We start from the raw sequence: 20,281 nt of genomic DNA, 5'->3' as shown, positions 1-20,281 counted from the left end.
TCTCAAGCTTTGTTTTGCTGATCAGAGTGGATTTTGGTTGTCTTACAGAATCTCCCTGCATCCCTATACTTCACTGTTGGGATTGGGTGTGCTAGGTTTGCACCATGCCATTTTTCACCATTACATTTGGTCAAAAGCTCAGTTTCCTACATTTCAGCTGGGTCCGTCTGACAGTTTCTCCCTCATGGGACTGATGTTTGCAGTGCTTTTAATATCTCTGTTGTGTCTTTGCTCCAGTCTCAACCACTGAACAACCACTTTTTGTTCTATTTGTGGCTTGTCTCACAAGTCCCCCTGCTCAGATGCTCAGTTTTGAAGAACAGTCTTGTATAGGCAGTGCTCAGGTAATATCACGCAGCTTCCATTCCTTCACTCTCTGCTCTTCATTTCCATATTATTTACATTAGATTCACAACTTTAAAAAAAATTATTAATTACTAATTCACAGGTAGAGGTAAGTTGACAAAAGCGTCCAGGCTTTTTTTCTGTCCTGGCACCAAAGTGGTGGAACAAGCTTCCTCTGGGTGTCCGAATGGCCGAGTCGCTCGCTGTCTTCAAACGCAGACTGAAGACCCACCTCTTCCGAGAGGACTTGGACGATTAGAGTACTATGGTCACCTTATTGTATTGTGTTTAGTAATGTCTAAGCTTAGAGGTATCTTCTGAATTATTAGTCTATTCTAACTAGCTAAGGTTTTTCTTGGGTAAATAGCAAAGCACTTTGTAAGTCGCTCTGGATAAGAGCGTCTGCTAAATGCCATAAATGTAATGTAAATGTAAAAATATCTCACTATAGGATTAGGATCAGATATTTAAGTAGGATCAGATATTTAAGTAGGATCAGATATTTAAATAATAAACACTAATCGGCTTATATATTGCTACCTAAAGTCAGGTATGGTCATTTTAAAATACGTATGTATGGATTTCAAATTCAAACTAATATGATTTTGCCTCCGATGAAACTGATAATTGTCTTAGTTTAAAGTGATAATTCACTTTGAACTAAGAACTACTCAAAAATAATTTACCTCCATGTGTGATCATATGTCCCTATTATTTAATTCCTCACTGTTTTTTAAATGAAGGAGTTTTAACAGAGTATGTAAACACTGTTATAGTTTTAAGGTACAGTTCACTCCCCGGTCTATGCAGCCCATTAATTGAACCTAAAGCTTTTTTGAGTTCACTGTTTTTGTAATGTCATGAAAACCAACTGATTCATTTACATCATTTACACATATTCAGTCTACAGTCGTTTAGCTCCACCCTCTCAAATTGAAGTGTTAATAAATACAAGAAAACTGTAGAAAATGGGCTCTCTAAACAACAACAACAACAAAAATACATACATCAGGATTGTCAATCATTTTCTCTATTGTTTACCAATAGATGGCAGCAAAGTGTATTACGTTCCCAAATCACAACCAGTCAACAGTAAGTGATATAAAGGAACTATGATGATTGTTATATCTGGGCTATTCACTCTATATGTATGGATTAATTATGGGTTTCAATCTGTAGCTAACTGCTTCCTCCAATATTTAATTCTTCTGAAAACAATATAACAAAATGGTGTGCTAACATTTTGTGTGTGTTGTTCCACCTAATCTATGCATGTGTGAATTATTCATTAGCCATTTAATGTCCGGGAAAACATAGAAATAATTAATAATTCATTCTTTGGGCCTTATCCTTATCCTTCGTTCAAGTTTTTTTGTTTTTGTTCTGTACATTTCTCCACAGACAAACTCAGCTTTAAGCTCAATTCTAACTTCATCAGTCCTCAGGACTTGTTTCCTAAATGCTCCTGATGTTGAATTTTGTGGTGATGATGCAGAACAGATTTTCTTCATCCATTAAAGGCAAATGTGTGCAGATGTTGCTGCACACAGAACGTCGCACCACCCTTTCCGAGTCTTCCTGAAAACCTTTGCCTTTCCAGCAACCCTACCAGCAGTTCTTTATGAAGGTATTTTGGGTGTTCCAGACCTCAGCTGGACCTCCATCATTGCTGTTAACTTCCTGTTCATTTCTTAATTACATTACAAACTGTGAAAACAGCTGAGTGAACACTTTGCTATCATTTTATCACCTTCTCCTGCCTCGTGAGCATCGTTTTTTAATTTCTCATAGTGTGCTAGAGGGCAGCTGCTGTTGGGACATGGTTTGAGGGGTCATTTATAAAAGTTTTACATTTCATAACAATTGTTGTGATCAAATCAGGCTTTGGGCTCTGAAGCTTTGGTAAAAGTTATCTTGAGGTGCCCGAACCTTTGTATGGTGCTTCTTTTCAGCTTTAATTTTATGCTTTTTGGAATCCAATTTCTATCCATCTAAATTTACAGTCAGAGAAGTGTTGACCGGGGTGCCCAAACTTATGCTCAACTATAAAACTGTTGAGCGAGCTTGCTACGCCTGCTTTCAGGTTAAAAGTCTCTGTAGGGTTTTATAAACAAGCGAAAATCAGAAAACTCTGTATAGTGAGAAGGTGCAGTTGAGTACAGATGTGTACTAAAACTAATTATCTCAGATGAAACCTGGGCAGTTAATAAAGATAACACATCAGGAACCGTGAGCTGAGAATCTGATTTTTTAACCGTATTTTGAATTGAAGATAAATCCGTGAGGGGGCTTTTATTTTAAAGGCTGAACGTGAGTTTTCGAGAGGAAGCCGTGGCTGGACTGATTCACGGTCCTCTCTTGAACGCAAACAACAGCGCTATCCGTCCGGTCGCTGCAGTCAGATTAGTGGCTGCCCAGCACGACAGTCGCTTCTTTACACACACATATACAATACTATTTGGTATTTATTTCGGTTTACAAATTCGGCGGTTCTAGTGCCGCGGATATCCCGCACCGCTCCTGACATTATAGCCAAACCACCAGCGAGCTTTTGGGAGTCAGCCGGTCAGCTAACGACGCTGGTTAGCAGGTGGTTAGTATGGTCTTCAGGCAGCGCAGTCGGGGGTACTGTGCCAAAGGAGGCATCAGTATGACGGTTTTGCTCGGTGATTACTAAGTTGGTGGCTCGTAGCTGCTGCTTTCCGGACTGTCAGGAAACAGTCTCGATTAAAACAAGTACTGGTGCATATAAATGATGCTGAGATTAACGATACGGATGATGATCGTTTGTCGGGAAATCGAGGGTGTGAGCTTTGCTTAGTTGAGACGGATGATCCTGTTCTAGCTCGCCCGTCGCAAGCCCAACTAATTCAGCTCTAAACTTTTTCACAGACGTTTGAAGAACTAACTACTGGATCGGTGGAGGAGGACTGCCAGATGTCTATGCTGATGAGCTGCCGTTTTCATTAGCTCTCAATGGGCTTGATTTAAGCAGGGACCTATTGGATATACTTACCTGGCCTAACTTGGAATCCCCGGACTCGATTTATAGCATCTGGAGTGGCTGAGAAAAATCTGATTATTATATTAACCACACTTTTTCATTAGCGAGTTGTTATTTAGCTAGCTAATCACACCGTTATTTTGCCATTTGCCTAATTTGATCTCCGGTGCTTCTTGAGAAACGGGCGCAAGCTATCTTGCTAGCTACGGTGAATTGTAGATACAGAACTTAGCTAGAGGTGCACTCAGTCAGAAAGCAGCCTGGCGTTCCTGTACACTTTATTAACGTGTCAAACGACCCTCCGCCGATATTTAACACAGCAAGCCAACTAGCGAACTATGACTTGACTAGCCGGATTCACCAGCCCCGCTGTGCCCGTGTGCTAGTTACTGTAGAGCGCAGCCGCTGCCTCCGCCGCTGCCTCCGCCGCCGCCGCCGCCGCTGCTGCTAGAAGTTAGCCGATCTTGTGGTGGACTTCGGACAGTTCTCACAGGGAACTGTGTCACCGATGTCATATTTGATTGAATTTTGAGAGCCGTGAACTCAACCCCAGTCTAAAAGCTCAAAATGACGACGCGGACTCCAGTGAATGAACACTCAAGTAGCCAGGTGAGTTTTTTAATGGTCATTTTCTGATTATTTTTGGGCGACCGCAGAAGTTGCTACACTTCCTTAACTGCCTGTTAGCTGAACGGCTAACCGACGCAAGTAGCCAGCTAGCGCGTTAGCGGCGAACTAGCGCTGAACTAACGTTAGCCAACAAGTTGTTTTCTGCTCGGTGCTCAGTGCAGTTCTCCACAGTGGGCTTTATCCTCTGCTTAAACGAGTAATTGAGAACCCATCCACTGTTTAAGAGACGTGTCGACGTTTTGACCAGTGAGCCGAGTTTGCTGTATGGTTGTGTAAATGTGAAGGTAGCTAGCTAACGTTATTTCTATATGTCTAGCTAGCAAGCTAGGTGTTTACAAGTTAAGCTAGTGCTAGCTAGTGCTACGTTAGCCGGTTCTTCTGGCTGCTTGTGATTTCTCTCGCCTCTGTTGTGATTTAGTTAGCTAATGTTTTCCACCTAGTAGCTAGTACAGTTTCCCCGAGATATTGATTTAAACAAACTGGACAATCATCTGCTCTTTCAGTGAAGTCCCTACAGCTCTCATGAAGTGTCTATTTCCCGTTGAAGTAACGAAGCTAAAAAGTCATGGAGGTTTTCCACCCTTGTCGTTTCACTGCAAAACTATAGTCAAACATGTTGAATCTTACAGGATATTAGTTTTGTTCGTGTTGGATTATCTTGCCTGAATCTGTGTTTGTATTATAAACAGAATTGTTTGAAAGGTAACTTTATTTCACCTTTACTTTTATTTATTATAAACATTATACTTCATTTGAAGTAACAGGGGCCACTGAAGCAAAAACGCAGTGTTGACATTTCCAGTACAGTAAAGTTTGCATGGCAACTTTGCAAACAACCAAAAATCTCATTTCTGCCTAATCCTAGATGTGTGATCTGTTGTGAATTATGGTTTTCAACAGAGACTCACCAAGAAATGTAGCTAATGCTACTAGAATTTGCATTATTGAAGAATTTATCAATGTTTAAAACTTTGTTGTTATTGCTATGGGAAGACATGATTTCCATGTCTTGAAATTAAATTATCTTGAAAAATTACTGACTGTGTCAAATGCGATTATTGGAAAGAAAAACGTCCAAAAATAGATTACTCACCAGCAGGAAGAGGTTGAAAAGTGACATAATTATAGTTCAGCTTAAAGCATCACCATGAGCCTGATACAGTCATAAAAGTACAACCTACAGACTCTACATGTGTAGACACCGTTCAGCTCTCTGTAACCAATGGTGCAGAATACTGTAGTGTTAAAAATGTTCATTATTAACGTGCATTGATATTTCAGTGTTTTTGAGAACCAAGGGACCAAGTTGGATTTGTTCACAGTGGTGTGCTGATGCTGCTGGTGCTTTTCAACCAAAATAGGCAAAATAGCTCCCAAAGAAAACGTGTACTGTGTCACTATTTTACTCTGATGGAAAGCTATACATGTAAAACTCGGGAGATGTGCAAGTTTATGGGTTCTTGTAGATAGCAAAACTACTTTATAAGAGTTGTAGACATTAATTTACTTTCATACATGCATGTCTAAAGTGATCTGACTCACTGGGACTCAGTTAACACTACAATATTCATGCCCTGCGATCTGTTGTCGTCCCAATGCTAATGACCAGTTCCCTTTTTGGTGCCACATGGGATAAATCACAGTGAACAGCTTAACTGTCTGGTGTTTGTGAAATTGAGCTTTACCCAAAGTACAGATAAAAAGGATGTGTGGAGATTTTGTGCTACTGTTGCTGAAATGTTCCAGGGACAGGGCATGTAGTGTTTCCCCTGCTCGTTTTGGAAAAACCTTTGGGCTCAGAAAGGGAAATTCCCTTGTGTCTGATTAGTGAGGCTCACATTGGGCAGCTACCAGTGTCTGTGTTGAGTTGCATACATTCGTTGCCAAATAGGTGCTAGTACTTGTTCGGTGTCATGATTCATGAAAACGAACTGATACTTTCAGAAAACCTGAATGGCCCATGGCTTTTTTTTTTTTTTTTTTTTTTTTTTTTTTTTTGTAATTATTGAATGAAAAAAAGATATTTTTTTTGTGCTTGCCAGCTATCACTGTTGGTAGCTCTGGATGGATCTTTTAATCGAACACTAGATGTTTGATGCTGAGGTATTTGTGTGATTTCTTGTCCACTGTTTTGCTTTCCAGCAATGTTTAATGCCGTCCACTCTTTAGATTAAGTTTGGAGCTGTTTTAGTTCTTCTGCAAGGAATCGTTCAGCACTGGAAGATGCAAATCACAAGCATGAAATGTAAGAGTTGAGGTCCTACCTACCATTAAATATGACTACTGCTAGCTTGATATTGACAAACCTCATGATTGCATTGTTAAAGCAGTTAAAAGGGATGTTTATATGATGAATAACAGAATTGATGAAATATGAAACATGCTCCTACATGGCTGCCATAATTTAAGTTAATGTCTCTATTAGGCCCTCAAAGTATAGAGAAGGATGAGGCAATAGCAGAAAGTTGTCTAAGTACAACCTTATGTCACTCTGGTTCGAAGAGATACCGATAACTTTTCTTAGCTTCCAATAGTTTCAGTACCCCCTCCAAAAGAGGAGATGTAAAGAGGATATTGGTTTCTGTCTTGCATATACAATGTTTTCATTCAGTCCTTTATTGATTGTCTTGAGTGTTAAAGAGCCAGGATCAGCAGTGTGGATGCTGCTTCTGTTGCTAAAATGTATGCACATCATTCCAGTCATGTATTTCTGAAACAGTCTATTGTTCAGTTATACTGCTAAAGGAGAAACTGCTTGTTACTAGAGCTGTGGTGGTAACAATCCTCTCATTTGAATAGTCTTGTGGAAAATAGCTGTGGTTAACAGTGTTCCTCTCCTGATTTTTTTTTTTTTACAAAGAAATAAGGCTACTACTACTACTACTACTACAAAAAATGGCTTAAACACCGAACTAGCCTAATTGTCACATATATGGAAACATTTCGTGATGGCGCTGCTGTGATTGGTAAAATGAGAGGAAATAGTCAGTGGCATAGCAGTGGATATATAAAAGACCAAAAAAATAGAAATAATTTTGGAGTTATTCCAGGGTAATATTTGAAGCAAGTAACAACTTGTAAATAATCAAAAAAAGATGTTTGTATGCCACTTTGTTGCATGAGGGTCTGTTTTTGTTGTAGCTCTATTTTAAGTTCTAGAGATAAAAAAATACATTGGCTATACATCAACTTTGGGTAATTTTCAGCCAAATTATGCGATTGGCTGGTATCTCATGTCTTATTTAGCCTGCCCTGAGAGACGATTAGGTCATATTTTCAAGTTAAGAATTACAGCAGCTCTGCGAGAGGCTCCTCATTCACGGTATATTGCAGTTCCCTTGATCATAGTTCATGTTTCATGAATTCTTATTTAGCAGAATCAGAAATATTGCAGTTGTTACAGTTGAAATGTCCCTCCTGGGATCAATAAAGTATTTCTGTTTTTGATAAATAACAGAATTTATGAAACATGGCTGCCATGATTGAAGTTAATGCCTCTATCAGGCTCTGTTATTCCAGGTTAATATTCTGATAAATGCGGATGTGAAGTACATTTCATTTCGAGACAATACAGAGAACCATACAGAAGCCCTACATGATTAGGCATAACCATGTTTTATCTGGAAAGCCCTGCTCTTGAACGGTGTCAGTGATTGGCCGATCGGTATCGGCCCTGAAAGGCAATTCAAATTTAATAATAAATCTGTATAATAAATCATGATGTTGTGGTTTAAGATGAAATGTTAAGCCTGGCTAGTACAACTATTCAGTGTTTGTGATAGGAATCAAATGTTTAAAGAGTTTAATGCATCTAAATGCTACAACATGGAGCATTTTATTACAGTGAATGGTTAAGAATGTTGTCTGGTGTCTGAGATGTTGTTTTACAACAGTTTGGAGTTGGTCAGAAGTAGTTAAATGGTAACTTGAACTTTTAGTTTAATTTAAAAAAATAGTACTTTTGCCATGATCAGTATTAAAAATATAAAACGATGAAGGCTTATAGGTCTCTGGATACCTAATGTTTGACTGTTTGTTCAATCACAAGCAAGCGTTATTTAGAGAATTATAGACACATGTTGGTGTATAAACAAGCATAGTTGTGTATCTAAAACCAGTCTCGGTGTCCACTTCTTCATTCTTTTTTTTCCACTTTCTTTTCATTATACCAGTAAAACCAGCCAATGATGAAAGAGAGATCTGTTGCACAATATCTTCCATCATTGTCATACTGACCCACCTCCATCTGTGGCTTCATTACTGGTAACGCTGAAGATCACTGCTCTTACAGCACTAAAATATTGTTTTATAAGCAAGTTACAGCAAGCGAAGATCATACACTTGTCTTCCTGTTGTGGAAACAGACAACATTTTCAACAGAGCATCACCTCGTCCAAAATCAAACACACACCTCTTGTTCTTTTAACAGTTGAATTTGATCAGCCCTGCAACTGATGGTAAAGCCTTACTTTAGCATGCTACCCCAGCCCTCATGGCAGGCAGGTTCTAGGCTGAGGTGTATGGTCATTAATGTTAGTTATTCATGAATGCACAGTTTCACATCAACCATTCTGAAGGAAATTTGGGAAAAAATACTGGAATTTGTTTACACCTGACCAGAGTCTCTGACTGTCCATAGAAGTTAGGCTTGTGAGACTAGTTTGGTAGTTCTTGATGTCCTCATCCCTGCTCAGCCTCTTCTGTCCTGACTAACATTTCCAGTTAAGCTGGGTGTGGATTAAGAGCTGTCACTGAAGTCTGTGTTTATTGTGAATGTTTATAGGAGTTCTATAGAGACTGGTTTGTTTAAGACCTGTCCTCCCTGATGTCTGTTGCAATGTTTTTTTTTGTTTTTTTTTTTTACATGGGCAGTCTGTAGCGCGAGACAGGCCTGTGCCACCACACACATTTTTATCTAGCTATGGATAACAAATTATCTTAAATCAGAATTGTCTTACTGTTGTAAATTAGGGGTGGGCAATATGCCATTAATGCAGAGTGCAAAAATAACAGACTAACCAAACTGTGAATTTAGTATTTGCAATTAACAGGTACAAATTAGGCTTTCTTTGTAAGGAAACATGCGTTTGGACATGGTTATAGAGCAGTGGTTCCCAACCCGGATCCTGGAGGATCCCCTGCCCTGTGCGTTTTAGTGTTTAACCTGCTCACAACACACCTGTTCCAGGGCAGGAGGTCATCGAGGGCCAGGCTTGGGAACATTGGGAACACACACGTTGGGGACACTGTCACTTTTTACAGTATGCTCAAAAAGGTTAAAAAAAAAAATCTTGTTGTGGATAAAACTTCTAAACCTGAAGGAAGCAATTAAGCCAACCTGCATAAGGCCTGAACCTTGCATGGGGTCCCTGCTTCTTAGGAACAGGGACACAGTGGTGTTTCACTGATGAGGAGGAGGGGAAGGAGCCAAGAGGAGGGTTCAGCTGGTCTCTATTTGTGTTCTGGCTGCCACTGCCCAGCTCTGGAAATAGCCGTGGTGTGATATTAATACCCTGATAAACGACAAGCTGGCTCACACATCTCTTTTATTTACCCCTTCTGCTTGTGCTAGTGCACCCCTGTGCTCGCTTTCTACCATTTCAGTTCCTGCCCCTTTCCAGTAGCTTGAAGCATACGGCCAATTTGAATGAAATGAACAGGAAATATTCTTAAAGGTGCTGTGTTGAAAGTGGTGTTGTCCATTTTACAGTTTGGACCTGTTAGCGGTGTCTTGGAGACTGCACTGCTGGTCAGAAATCAGCTCAATGGTTCCTTAAAAGAAGCAGGGGTCCCTAGCACCACTGTGCCAAAGTTGTGCCTTAGCAGAGGTGTGTGTGTGTGTGTGTGTGTGTGTGTGTGTGTGTGTGTGTGTGTGTGTGTGTGTGTGTGTGTGTGTGTGACAAGTCATATGTCATTGAGACCTGCTCGTACTGCTGTGGTCTATTTGGAAAAGCAGAATGTGAGACAAGAGGCGGCAGTGAGGCTGAAGTGTGTGGTGGGTGCGGGGAGGGCGAGGAACTGTTTTGAGCAACAGATCTCTATGGCAACAGGAAAGTTCTAAGAGCGCCGCTTCTAAGCGAAGGTGAAATTCAGCTCTTCTGATTGCAGCAGTGCTGCCATAACCATTCAGTCTATAAAATGCATGGTCCTCAGAACTGCCCCTCCTCTTGTGCATACATGAAATTGATCAAACATTGAGCTTTGATATATTGGCTTGTCAGCTGAGCAGTGAATCCCATACTGCTAAATATACAGGACGCTATACAGTGCTGTGAAAGTGTTTGTGCTTGTCTGAAGTCTTGGATTTGTGCAAGCTCTGAATGATATTTCATCTTAATCTAAAACCTAATAATGCATAAAAAGGGGCCCGGAGGGAAAAAAAACCCCAATGTGAGCTGTTTCATGTATTTATTAGGGAAAGAAATTGATACCCAGTCCCCTGTATAAAGTGATTGCACCCTTTCCTTTTAATTGCAGGTTATACCCCCCAAACATGGTCTGTAGTTTCTGTAGTAATTAGTATCTCTCAATGCTGATTGTAGAATTGCTTCGGCTCAGTGACCTGTTCAGTCCCTTGACAATGAACTGTGCATTTCAGATCCTGCCATAAGATTCTGTAGGGTTTCGTTTGGGACTTTAACTGGGCCACTTAAAATAAATAAATAAATAAATACTTTACATCATCTTTTCTGCTTTGGAGAATTGTCTTGTTGCATGATCCAGCTGAGCTTCAGCACAGACACAGGTGACCTGACATAATTCATACATTTATGAATTCACAGAATTCCTAATTCCCTCAATGATGGCAAGGAGTCAAGGTCCTGATGCAGCAAAACTGCACCACAACCACTAAGATTCATAATTCCTATTTTAAAAGCAGGGTTAGGCTTATACCAGACCCATGCCAGCCAGTTTAGATTCATCTGTCCAAAACCCCTTGTTTCAGAGCCAATCTAACGTAGGAGGGTCTTGAGACCAGCAATTCAGATGGGAGTCTAGTCTGTGAATCTGCTATACATTTGCACATTTCTGTTTAGAGTGTGAATAGATTGATGCTGTCTTGAACCATGTAGAAGCGTGGGCTATGTCTCAATATGATACGCTAACACAACTCAAGATGTACAACATATATCTATTGTTTAATTTTTAATTGTATTATTTTTTGAACCTTAAAACTACAGTAATATTAAATGTCTAAAGGTTTGGAAAACAATAACGACCTTACTACCAATAGTGAATGCATCAGTATAGTAGAGGAGCTTTTTCAGAGCTGTATTACAGGTCGGGTTCACTCTGGAGAGCTCTTCAAAGCAGCCAGAGCAGCAGATCAGTCAGACAAGGGTCAATATGGGGGCGCATATGCATGCGTGAGAGCCAATGGCTGTAAACTCTGTGGTGAACAATGAGCGTTCACTAACGTGAGCCGCAAATCACACGCAGCATTGTAAACCCGTCCATTCAGTGTTGACTGCTAAATGGGCTCTAGAAACATAAAATGCTGAGTGCCAATCACAGCAGGCTAAACTCAAAACACACTAACTGTGAACTAAACCACATCTGTGCAAATAACAAGTAAGGATAATGCACACCTGAATGACTATTATTAATATCAATAAAGGTTATTTAGTTTGTTTACAAACACAACAGCAGACGATAAACTAGGGTTGGATGGTGGCCACTTTTTCATACCAAATCACTACAGTATACAGTATTACAAGGGTCGGGGGTTGCAAGTTGCACATTTAGACTTGAAGCAAATAAAAATGTATATTCTGAATGCCTATAAAATTGGGATAAAATCTCAAGGTATGATGGGTTTGCAGAAAATGATTATTCCATTGTTCATTAATTACTTGAAATAGAGTAAGACCAATTTCCTTAGGGTGAATTTTTAATACTTTTTTAATTCAGTAGGTTATTAATACAGTTAAAGCTTTAAAGATCGCAAGTGCTTCCAAACTCTTATGTGGTAGTAGATGTTTTGGACCAATGTGACCATTCCTGTGCAGTAAATTTAACATGAGAGAGTGGGTGGATCTTGCATGTGGTTAGCCCAATGATGTGAGCGAAAAAAAGGAAGCACAAGTGTTGAAGCAAACTGGTTTTTCCAAGGAGACAGGTAGAGCTAGTTCATCTGTGGCTCATTAAAACCTTGCTACAGTATGAGTGGGGCGGTTCTTATGTCCTGCAGTAAGTTATTTATACTGTTCTGACGGAATCTAAGGTGTAGCTTAATCAGTAAGCGTTTTCACGGTTGTTGTCGATGGGAATCTGAGTGTGCGTGAGATATCTCTGAATAGCCCGAGAGAGAATTCCACCAGGTTAATCTTTGGCAGAAGTTGCTTGGCTCTGTTTTCTGAATGGGTGTGGCTCAGATAGAACTACTGTACACTGATTTGAGCAGATGTAGAACCATGGCAGACCCATCTCAATATTTCTGTTTCACTCAGAAAGCTGCTGGGTTTGTCATCAGGATTTGAGGGAACATGCTGGTGTGTACAGTATGGGGGGGTTGATCTAATCGGTCTCGTTCATTATTCCATTTGTTGTGAAATTAATATGTCATTCTACACAATCTCAAAAACCATGCATGACTGTAATTGGTTCTCTGTCTCTCAGTTCTTGATCAGTTGCTAGATATTTCTGTAAGCTGTTAACGATAGGTTAACCTAATGAACTATGCACTCTTTTAAAAAAAAAAAAATAATAAAAAATAAAAAAAAAAGCTTGTAGCTTTTGGTTCCCTGCGTATTCTGCTTATTTTACTTTCTTACCATATAGCCCTTAAGAAGTGCAAAGATGGGGCTTGTGGCTTCTTTTTTGGCACTGTACTATATGATAAAACTGTTATCTCCAGCTGAATGCATGAATCGTTAGTATAATTATCAGTCATTTGATTCAATTCACAACACTGCTTTCATGATTTGATATCAAAATTTTGAACAAAAAGAAGGAAAAATGATTATTAATTAACTAATGTAGCCCACATGTTTGAGTGGGCTGTTGACAGGTGCTGTTTGTTGATTGCAAATGTTTGCATTCAGACAATGCAGTTGCATGGTTTGGCAGAATTAATAAAATGCACATTCTCAGTGACACATCACATGTCCACCATGCAAAGACATATGCCACAGACCGCATTTATTGGGTATCGTAGGTTGGTCGTTAATGTATAAATAAGCAAGTATGTCTCTTTGTTTGTGTTGTGTAAGTGTTTACATGCGGTTGTGCAAGTCTATTTGGCACCACTATGGCGCACAGGAACCACATGGCATAGGTTGAAGAACCAAAATGTTGAGAGGAGTGTTGCTGTCCTCTTTGCACAATATGTGGTTAGCTAGCTCAAGAAATAGCTGTCTTAGCTATTAGCTTGGCACTTACTTGCTTCCCCGTTTTTTTTCCCCCCAAGTTTTCTTTTGATTGAAAAGTGTGTGGGGTTCACAGCAGGGCTGCACAATACATCGTTTCAGCTACGCTGTCGCAATGTGCACATGTGCAATTGTCACATCGCAGGACAAGCAGTGATTTGATAGAAAAGCTAAATGCACATTTTCTGTAACGGATCTTCCAGATTTTATCTGCCTAATATTGTTTTTTACTCTTTTTTTACTCTATTTTGGATATAGAGTGTGCTTTTGTAATATCATGTTGGGTCGCTGACATCTGCCAAGAATTCCTGTGTGTGTGTGTATATAATATTAATGTATAATTGCAATGTCAGTTTTTTTTTTTTTTGTTGTTTTTTTTTTTTTTTTTTTGATTGAGAGAAACAGTTTTACTAGAGCACCTTTTAAGAATTTGAATGGTCACATTCTCATTTCTAGCACAATCAAATCACTCTTCCTTGTGATTCCTCAAAAGAATCCATGGACCACAGCCCATCCTGTTAATTGCTTAATAATCTTAATTACCTGTTGAAAGTCTTTCATGTTTTGCCTTAATTTAAACCCGTCATTTAAATTAATTCTTTCTGTTCTATTTGCATTTAATCTTGGTGTTGTAATATGATTTTATTTGAGTACATTTGTAAAGTATTGTATTTTATTCTGTAGTTGTTCTGTGTTTCAGAGAAATAGATGATCACTTTGTGGCTGTGCATAAAATGCAATTTTTAAATCAATCATAAAAGAATCTCAGAGCCTTTTTTTATTTTATATATATATTTTTTAAAATATGTTTGAGTGACAATTAATGATATGGGGTCCATGTGTGATACACGCGCTAATGTAGCATTTAATAGGGCTCTGTACTCTCCTTAGGCTGTCAGGCTGGTGAAAACCTTTTAGGATGGCTCAGTCTCTTTCATACGATCACTCCCACACAGTTCCATTGTCTATTTGCAGCTGTCTTGGCATGTCAGATCTTGTCTGAAGTCGACTTCTTGCAGGGCGCTCACTCTTTCTCTCGCTCACAGCCACTCCTCCAGACAAACCCAGACACGTTGATTCTGGACTCGCCGAACACAGTTTTTGCACCATGTTGCCTGTATTCCCACCCCCACCCCAATTATTACTGTACTTCCGCAAATTACGCCAACTTCCTGTTGTGCTGTGTGCTTGGGGAAGCTGTTCCTCTCTGCTAGGACCCCCAGAGAGGCCAGGCCAGCATATGTGTCCTATTTTAGGCTGAGCTCCCTTGGCCTCTGTAACCATCCTCTGGGTCATCCATTCATGCTATCAACACGTGGGCGTCAGTTAAAAATGCTACAAAGACCTTTTGCAGCTTAGAACATGTCCGTCCTCAACTTTATCATGAGCGTCTGTGTTTAAGCTCTAGGGCTGTGTGTCTGTTGTGTTAGTACTCCAGTGGTCTGCTGATTGTTTTGACAGTGGAATAAATAGTCTGTTTATTAAAGAAACAATTGACAACCTTTTTTTTTTAATTAATGAATGAATGAATGAATTAATTAATTAAATTTTTTTTTTAGATTGCGAAACTGTCACAAAAATGCAAGGGATACACCAGTACTATTTTTTCCCCCCATTCCAATACCATATTTTCAAGTATCTGCCTATACTTAGTACCAACTTTGACTTAAATACTCAATAAATGGCTAAAAAAAGGGATGCACTGATCCGATACTATGATCGGATATCAGGCCCCGATACTAATAAAATTAGCTGGACTGAAAATTAGCTTATCAGATAATTCGTCTGATCCATCGGACTGATCTATTGACAGAACCCGATTCTCGCACTGACTGTATTCTATGCTTCATAACCTAGGATTAGAATAACTTGCATACATCTTACACGTATCATATCAAACAGCAAGACTTCCCCTATCTAACCAGCATGGTACCCTTGACCTGTCATTAACTATCAGTAAGTAATCTAGCTTGTCTTCCATATAAGGAGAACAGAGATAGGAGGAGCTGCTAGCTTCTCTTTAGTCACACAGACTTCGACTTTCAGAATAAAGGTCCTGAGCCCAGACAACACTGTACAGAGGTCCAGCACAGTTATTAATTTTAGTGACCAATAAACAGAAATTGGGTAAATTTGTTAGTTTAAGTTAGGAAAGTAATGATTACGTCAGTCTTTATGCCTTAAGTAACTTATTCCCAGATGGTCAGGTATATGGTTTATTCATGAATGGTATCAGGTATCGTCAGAATGCCGTAGCACATGCAAGTAGGGAAGCTTACTCTTGCTAAGATTGACCAACAGCTCTTTAATCTGTGTTTAAAATGTAAAGAAAATGCCAGTTTAGAAACCAGAAGGGTTTATGCAGCAATTTCGCATTAAAGTACATGGCTCTGTGTAAAAAGGTACTAAATTTCAGTGTGTGGCCTTTAAACAAGCTGCTGAAACTCAACAAAACAAAAAGTCTAATGTAAAAGTTCCATTAAATGTCTGTGGTAACTTTATTATTGGCTTTTACTAGTTGTGTAAACATTGTTTATTTCTTTTTAACCCACCTAGAACATTTAAATTAGAGCGCCAGTAAGCTTCGTGGTATCGGTGCTTTCTTGCCCATACCGATACTATGTGTAAGTGCCTTAAAAATACATTTAGGTTTAGTCTCAGTCGGGCTACGTTTCTTCCTCTAAGAGAAACCAAACAGTGAGCCGTTTTTATATCTCAAGAATGTTTATTATAAATTGATATAAATTGAGTTTGTAAGTAGTTGACCGCCTAGAAATGGTTCTTCTGTACTTTTTAAATAAGCCTTTATGAAGAATGTATTGTTGACTTGGTCTTTCTTTCAGGCTTCTGTTCTCTATTCAGTGGTTTCCTTTAAGTGGCTGATGTCCGTTTGCTCAGTGTTCTGTAATTATATGTTGTCCAGGTGGAGGCAGGTTTAGTGTGAGCCAGACGAGAGCAGTATGTCCAGCATGTGATGTTAAGCTTCATCTCGCTTTAGCTGAGTGCTGATGACAAGAGATTTATGAGGGTGTGAAAGAAGCTTCCTGTCCCTCTGGGTAATTCGGCCTGCTTTTTCTCCTTCCTCTTATGTTGTTAAGGAACGGTCATTTGCGAGGTGTGGAGATTATGCTCTGTTGTAGTTCCTAATGTTCGTGTTTCTAAGCTGTTCTGTTCGCATTGGTGCTGAGCAAACTGATTAGGCCTGTCACGATAATTACGTTATCGACCTATCGTACAATATATGGACATGACCTCAGTCATTTTTGCTGACCTCGGTGTTGCCCATTGTGTTTTACTTGTGTGTTTGCTTACGTAAGAATGAACATCAATGTTTTAGCCAGTCACACTGTTCTGTGCTCTCTCCTCCCTGTCGGAGGTGGAAGACTAGTCTGTGATCAAGCAGCAACATTTAGAGTGTAGGAAAAGAGTGCAGTGACCAGTGCATCAAAACCTGTTAAATCGTTTGACTTAAGAACCATGATAAATTAAACTCTGCATGTATAATTAGTGTAAATAGCATTACTGCTGCCCACCGTTCAATAAACCAGACTGTTGAAGATAAATGTCACTTATGTGTATAGTAGAGTTGTTTGGCTATGTATAGGTCATTCTGCCTTTTTCTAGCCAAAATATGCAATAGTCTGATATCTCTCCAATTAACCGGATCCCGAGGAACTATCTAATCATTTGTTAAGGATTACAGCAGCTCTGTGCAAGGTAATTCACAAGGAAATCTCACACAGCTGCAGAAACCAGTTAAAGCCAGTGTTGTACTTCATGTTGAGCTGAAATGGACTGTATTTGCCAAATATTTATGCAATGGGTAAAACTAATGTGCAGACTCTTAACACCACTAACTGGATACCCCTCTCGAGAGTCCATCACTTAGCTCAGCACAGTGAGGGTCCGAACATGGACCAATCGAGCTGAAAACACTGATCGGCCTAAATCTACCTTTGCGTATTGTTCAATTGAAAAATCGCCTGCATTAGAAAGTTAAACATTAGCAGCACTAGCTGACAAAAATCTGAGTACACAAAGCTTCACTGCTGTATGATTATTTATTTATTTATTTATTTATTTATTTTTGTTGTGGTATATTTGAGGCTTCCCCTTCAGATGAGTGAATACACCAATGCTACATAATTTACTGTTGCTGCTCTGTTGCTGTTGCTGCGCTGCTTTTTTTTCCCTAGTAGATAATATGCCGCAGTATTGGTTTGTTGAGGTACAGTTGAAATGTCTTTCTGATGTTTTGACGGTTGACAGCCGAATTTATGCCTTTGTAATGACTATAATTGTCAACATGCTCATATTTTAAACAATACCAAAACTATTATTGCTGTTGTGACACTAGACAAACCTGATATCTCCAAAGCAGCAACTTTACAGGGGAAAGAAATCCTTGTCAAAAAAACTTGTCAGTGTAAAATGATTACATGATAATTACATTGTCATTTTGGAGCATTTCTATTGGGCTCTTACTCACAAAACTTCAAATGTAATGTAAAGAACAACCACATTTGAAATTGTCCAAAACAATTAAAACATTTTTTATTTTATTTTGCCTGACCGTGACGATATACTTGCAGTTAAATGCAAAAGCATTGTAAATTCTGCTAAAATGTAGGAAATCTGAACATCGTCAAGGCTGCTACAAATATGGACGAGATTTCGTGTGCGCGTTGTCTAGATCAGTGTGGTTCTAAGCGAGGGATTATGAGCCAGCAGAGCAGGCTGTGGTGAAGGTCAGAGCTGTGTGAGAATGAAGACTGCATTGCTGTCTCGCTGCGGGTCCTCGCTACAGTTTAGTAGGCTGCGAGTTACACACCACCCTGCAGTACTGCCAGCAAATACTCCCCGTGTGTCTGTTACACGCAGGGAGACGTGAGGCTTTAGTGTGTTATGATCAGTTTCCCTCTATAGATTGCTGAAGAGAAAGGGAAGTGATGAGCCACTTCTGTGTTTGCGTGAGTAGCAATGTCCGAGGCTTTGTGCGTTTAGAGCTGTCTTTTCAAACGGGCTGCTGATTTTTCTGTGCCTTAAGGAAACAGGGGCTCGCTTTGTACGATTCCAAGACTATCCTGTTAACCCCTTTTTGCGTTATTGCTGAAATGGTGTTTTAACCTGTGAAGAAAAGCCTTTCAGCAACTGGTTTCCTGTGTGTTCTGTGTGCATGCACGCCTGTTCGAGGTGGTCCACGGCATTGTGCAATAACTGATATTGTTAGGCCTAAGTGTAATGCTCTGAGAAGTGTCTTGCTGTGAACCTTGTAAGGGCAAAAGAAAAAAAAACTTCCCTTTGCAGTTTGCTTGCTGCAAGCAGATAATTACAGCAATTTAAACCCATCACTAGACAAACAGAACAGGCAGACCAGCACGCAGACAGACTTGTGTAACAGAACCTAATGGTGGTTCATCTCTTCAGTGCAAGCATGGTATGTTTGAATCCAGTCCTTTTATGATGGTTTTTAAAACCCTGTTGTATTAGAAAATGCCTGCGGAGCGTATGGTTCCCCCACTGCAGTCAATCACTGAATTGCCTCTCTCTAACTTGCATTTCACCTTTTGTCTGCTACAAAGCAGATGGGTCTGATGTTTTAAATAACAGTGCTTAAAAGATATTAATAAATAGATGAAATGATGAATAAATAAAGAAATAAGACTGCATGATTCATTCAAACTACAATCTGCACATACCATCCCTGGAACAGTATAATCTGGACTGTTAACTCCCAACAGGTTGCAAAGTACACTCTATGGGGAGAATATTGGGAGGATCTCCCATTCATTGTTTCTTCTGAAATCAGGTTTACCCTGCTTTCGTTCCTGTACTGCCCAGGGAAGGCTTTCTACTAGATTTTGGAGCGTTTCTGTAAGGACTTGATTGCATTCAGAACTTCATTCAATTGGTGAAGTCAGGATGGCTGTTTATGTATGCTTAGAAAAAGAATTAACAATGGTAAATGGTAACACTTTTAATCAGACAGACTGTATTAGTATGCAGACACATGCATCTGTTGGGCTGTCCATGACTGGAAAAGGAACGGTGAGCAGCAAAATGATAACTGACATGGATAATCTGTCCCCTTTTTAACAGCTCCGCTGACAAATAAATTAAGTGCTTATTGCTGCAGAGTGTAAGTTCAAGTAAGTTCACGATTAGTGGTGTAACAATGATTCCATTCTTGATACCTGGTTTACGATTCAATACTTGCACAATATTTGGAAAAAAAAGACAGAATTCAAAGTAAAAAACATTTAAAAGACTTTCCAGACTTTTCCAGTTTCCAGAGTTTGTATAATCTACTGTTGAGTCTATGTAAAATTACCACAGTACACATTGTGACGATTTTACATTGCGATATCACGGTTTCAACTACACCTCTGTGAAACTAACTCAAGTACCTCCCCAACAAGGGCCGTACTAGGACTGTCAGTTTGAATAAAATTACCTGAATTCTGACTCCTTTCTCATTACTTACTAAAAATTAATATTTGTATTTTAAATACATTAAGTAAACAACTTTTCAGACAGCATTAAACCCACCCAGGGACCCTGGGTGATTCTTTCTGCTTCATAGGAGCTCCTCTGTGATTTTATTTCTGTCCAAATAGGCCATGACTGGTTTTCTCCCTCATCTGAAAATTACAGGCAGTATTACCTATTGTTTTTTGTTGAATGCAGTGGTGGTCTACTCCAGATTCAAATAACTTTACCTGTTTTTTTTGTGTTTTTTTCAGGCAAATGTTACCTAATGTTCAAGGGGAGGGGGGGGAGCATTTTTTTTTTCGTATTTTAGTCTCAGACGGCATTAATCTGAATCCTCTGGTACCTTTTGAGCACTTTCTAAATCATAGAACCCAAACTTTCTAATACGGAAACCTTTCCCGAATTGTGATGCGGAAATGATATCAAATTGTTATTGGAAATT

The 20,281-nt window shown here is 39.4% G+C and overlaps 1 protein-coding gene across 8 annotated transcripts in view; it reads left to right on the top strand.

Moving 5' to 3' along the window:
- The first annotated feature begins 2,684 nt into the window (after positions 1-2,684).
- Positions 2,685-20,281, top strand: part of mark2a (MAP/microtubule affinity-regulating kinase 2a) — a 40,666-nt gene continuing 23,069 nt past the window's right edge. For 4 of the 8 annotated variants that reach the window (XM_072661604.1, XM_072661603.1, XM_072661600.1 and 1 more), the window contains exon 1: positions 2,685-3,958. In XM_072661604.1, coding sequence (XP_072517705.1) covers positions 3,917-3,958 — 42 coding nt within the window. In that variant the 5' untranslated portion in view covers positions 2,685-3,916. The remainder of the gene's footprint in view (positions 3,959-20,281) is intronic. The other 4 variants (XM_072661602.1, XM_072661599.1, XM_072661601.1 and 1 more) reach the window with 2 other exon arrangements.

Source organism: Salminus brasiliensis, chromosome 18 (genome assembly GCF_030463535.1).
Source record: "Salminus brasiliensis chromosome 18, fSalBra1.hap2, whole genome shotgun sequence".
Taxonomy (NCBI): Eukaryota; Metazoa; Chordata; class Actinopteri; order Characiformes; family Bryconidae; genus Salminus; species Salminus brasiliensis.
Note: the sequence above shows the minus strand (reverse complement) of the source record. Positions and strands in the feature narration are given on the sequence as shown.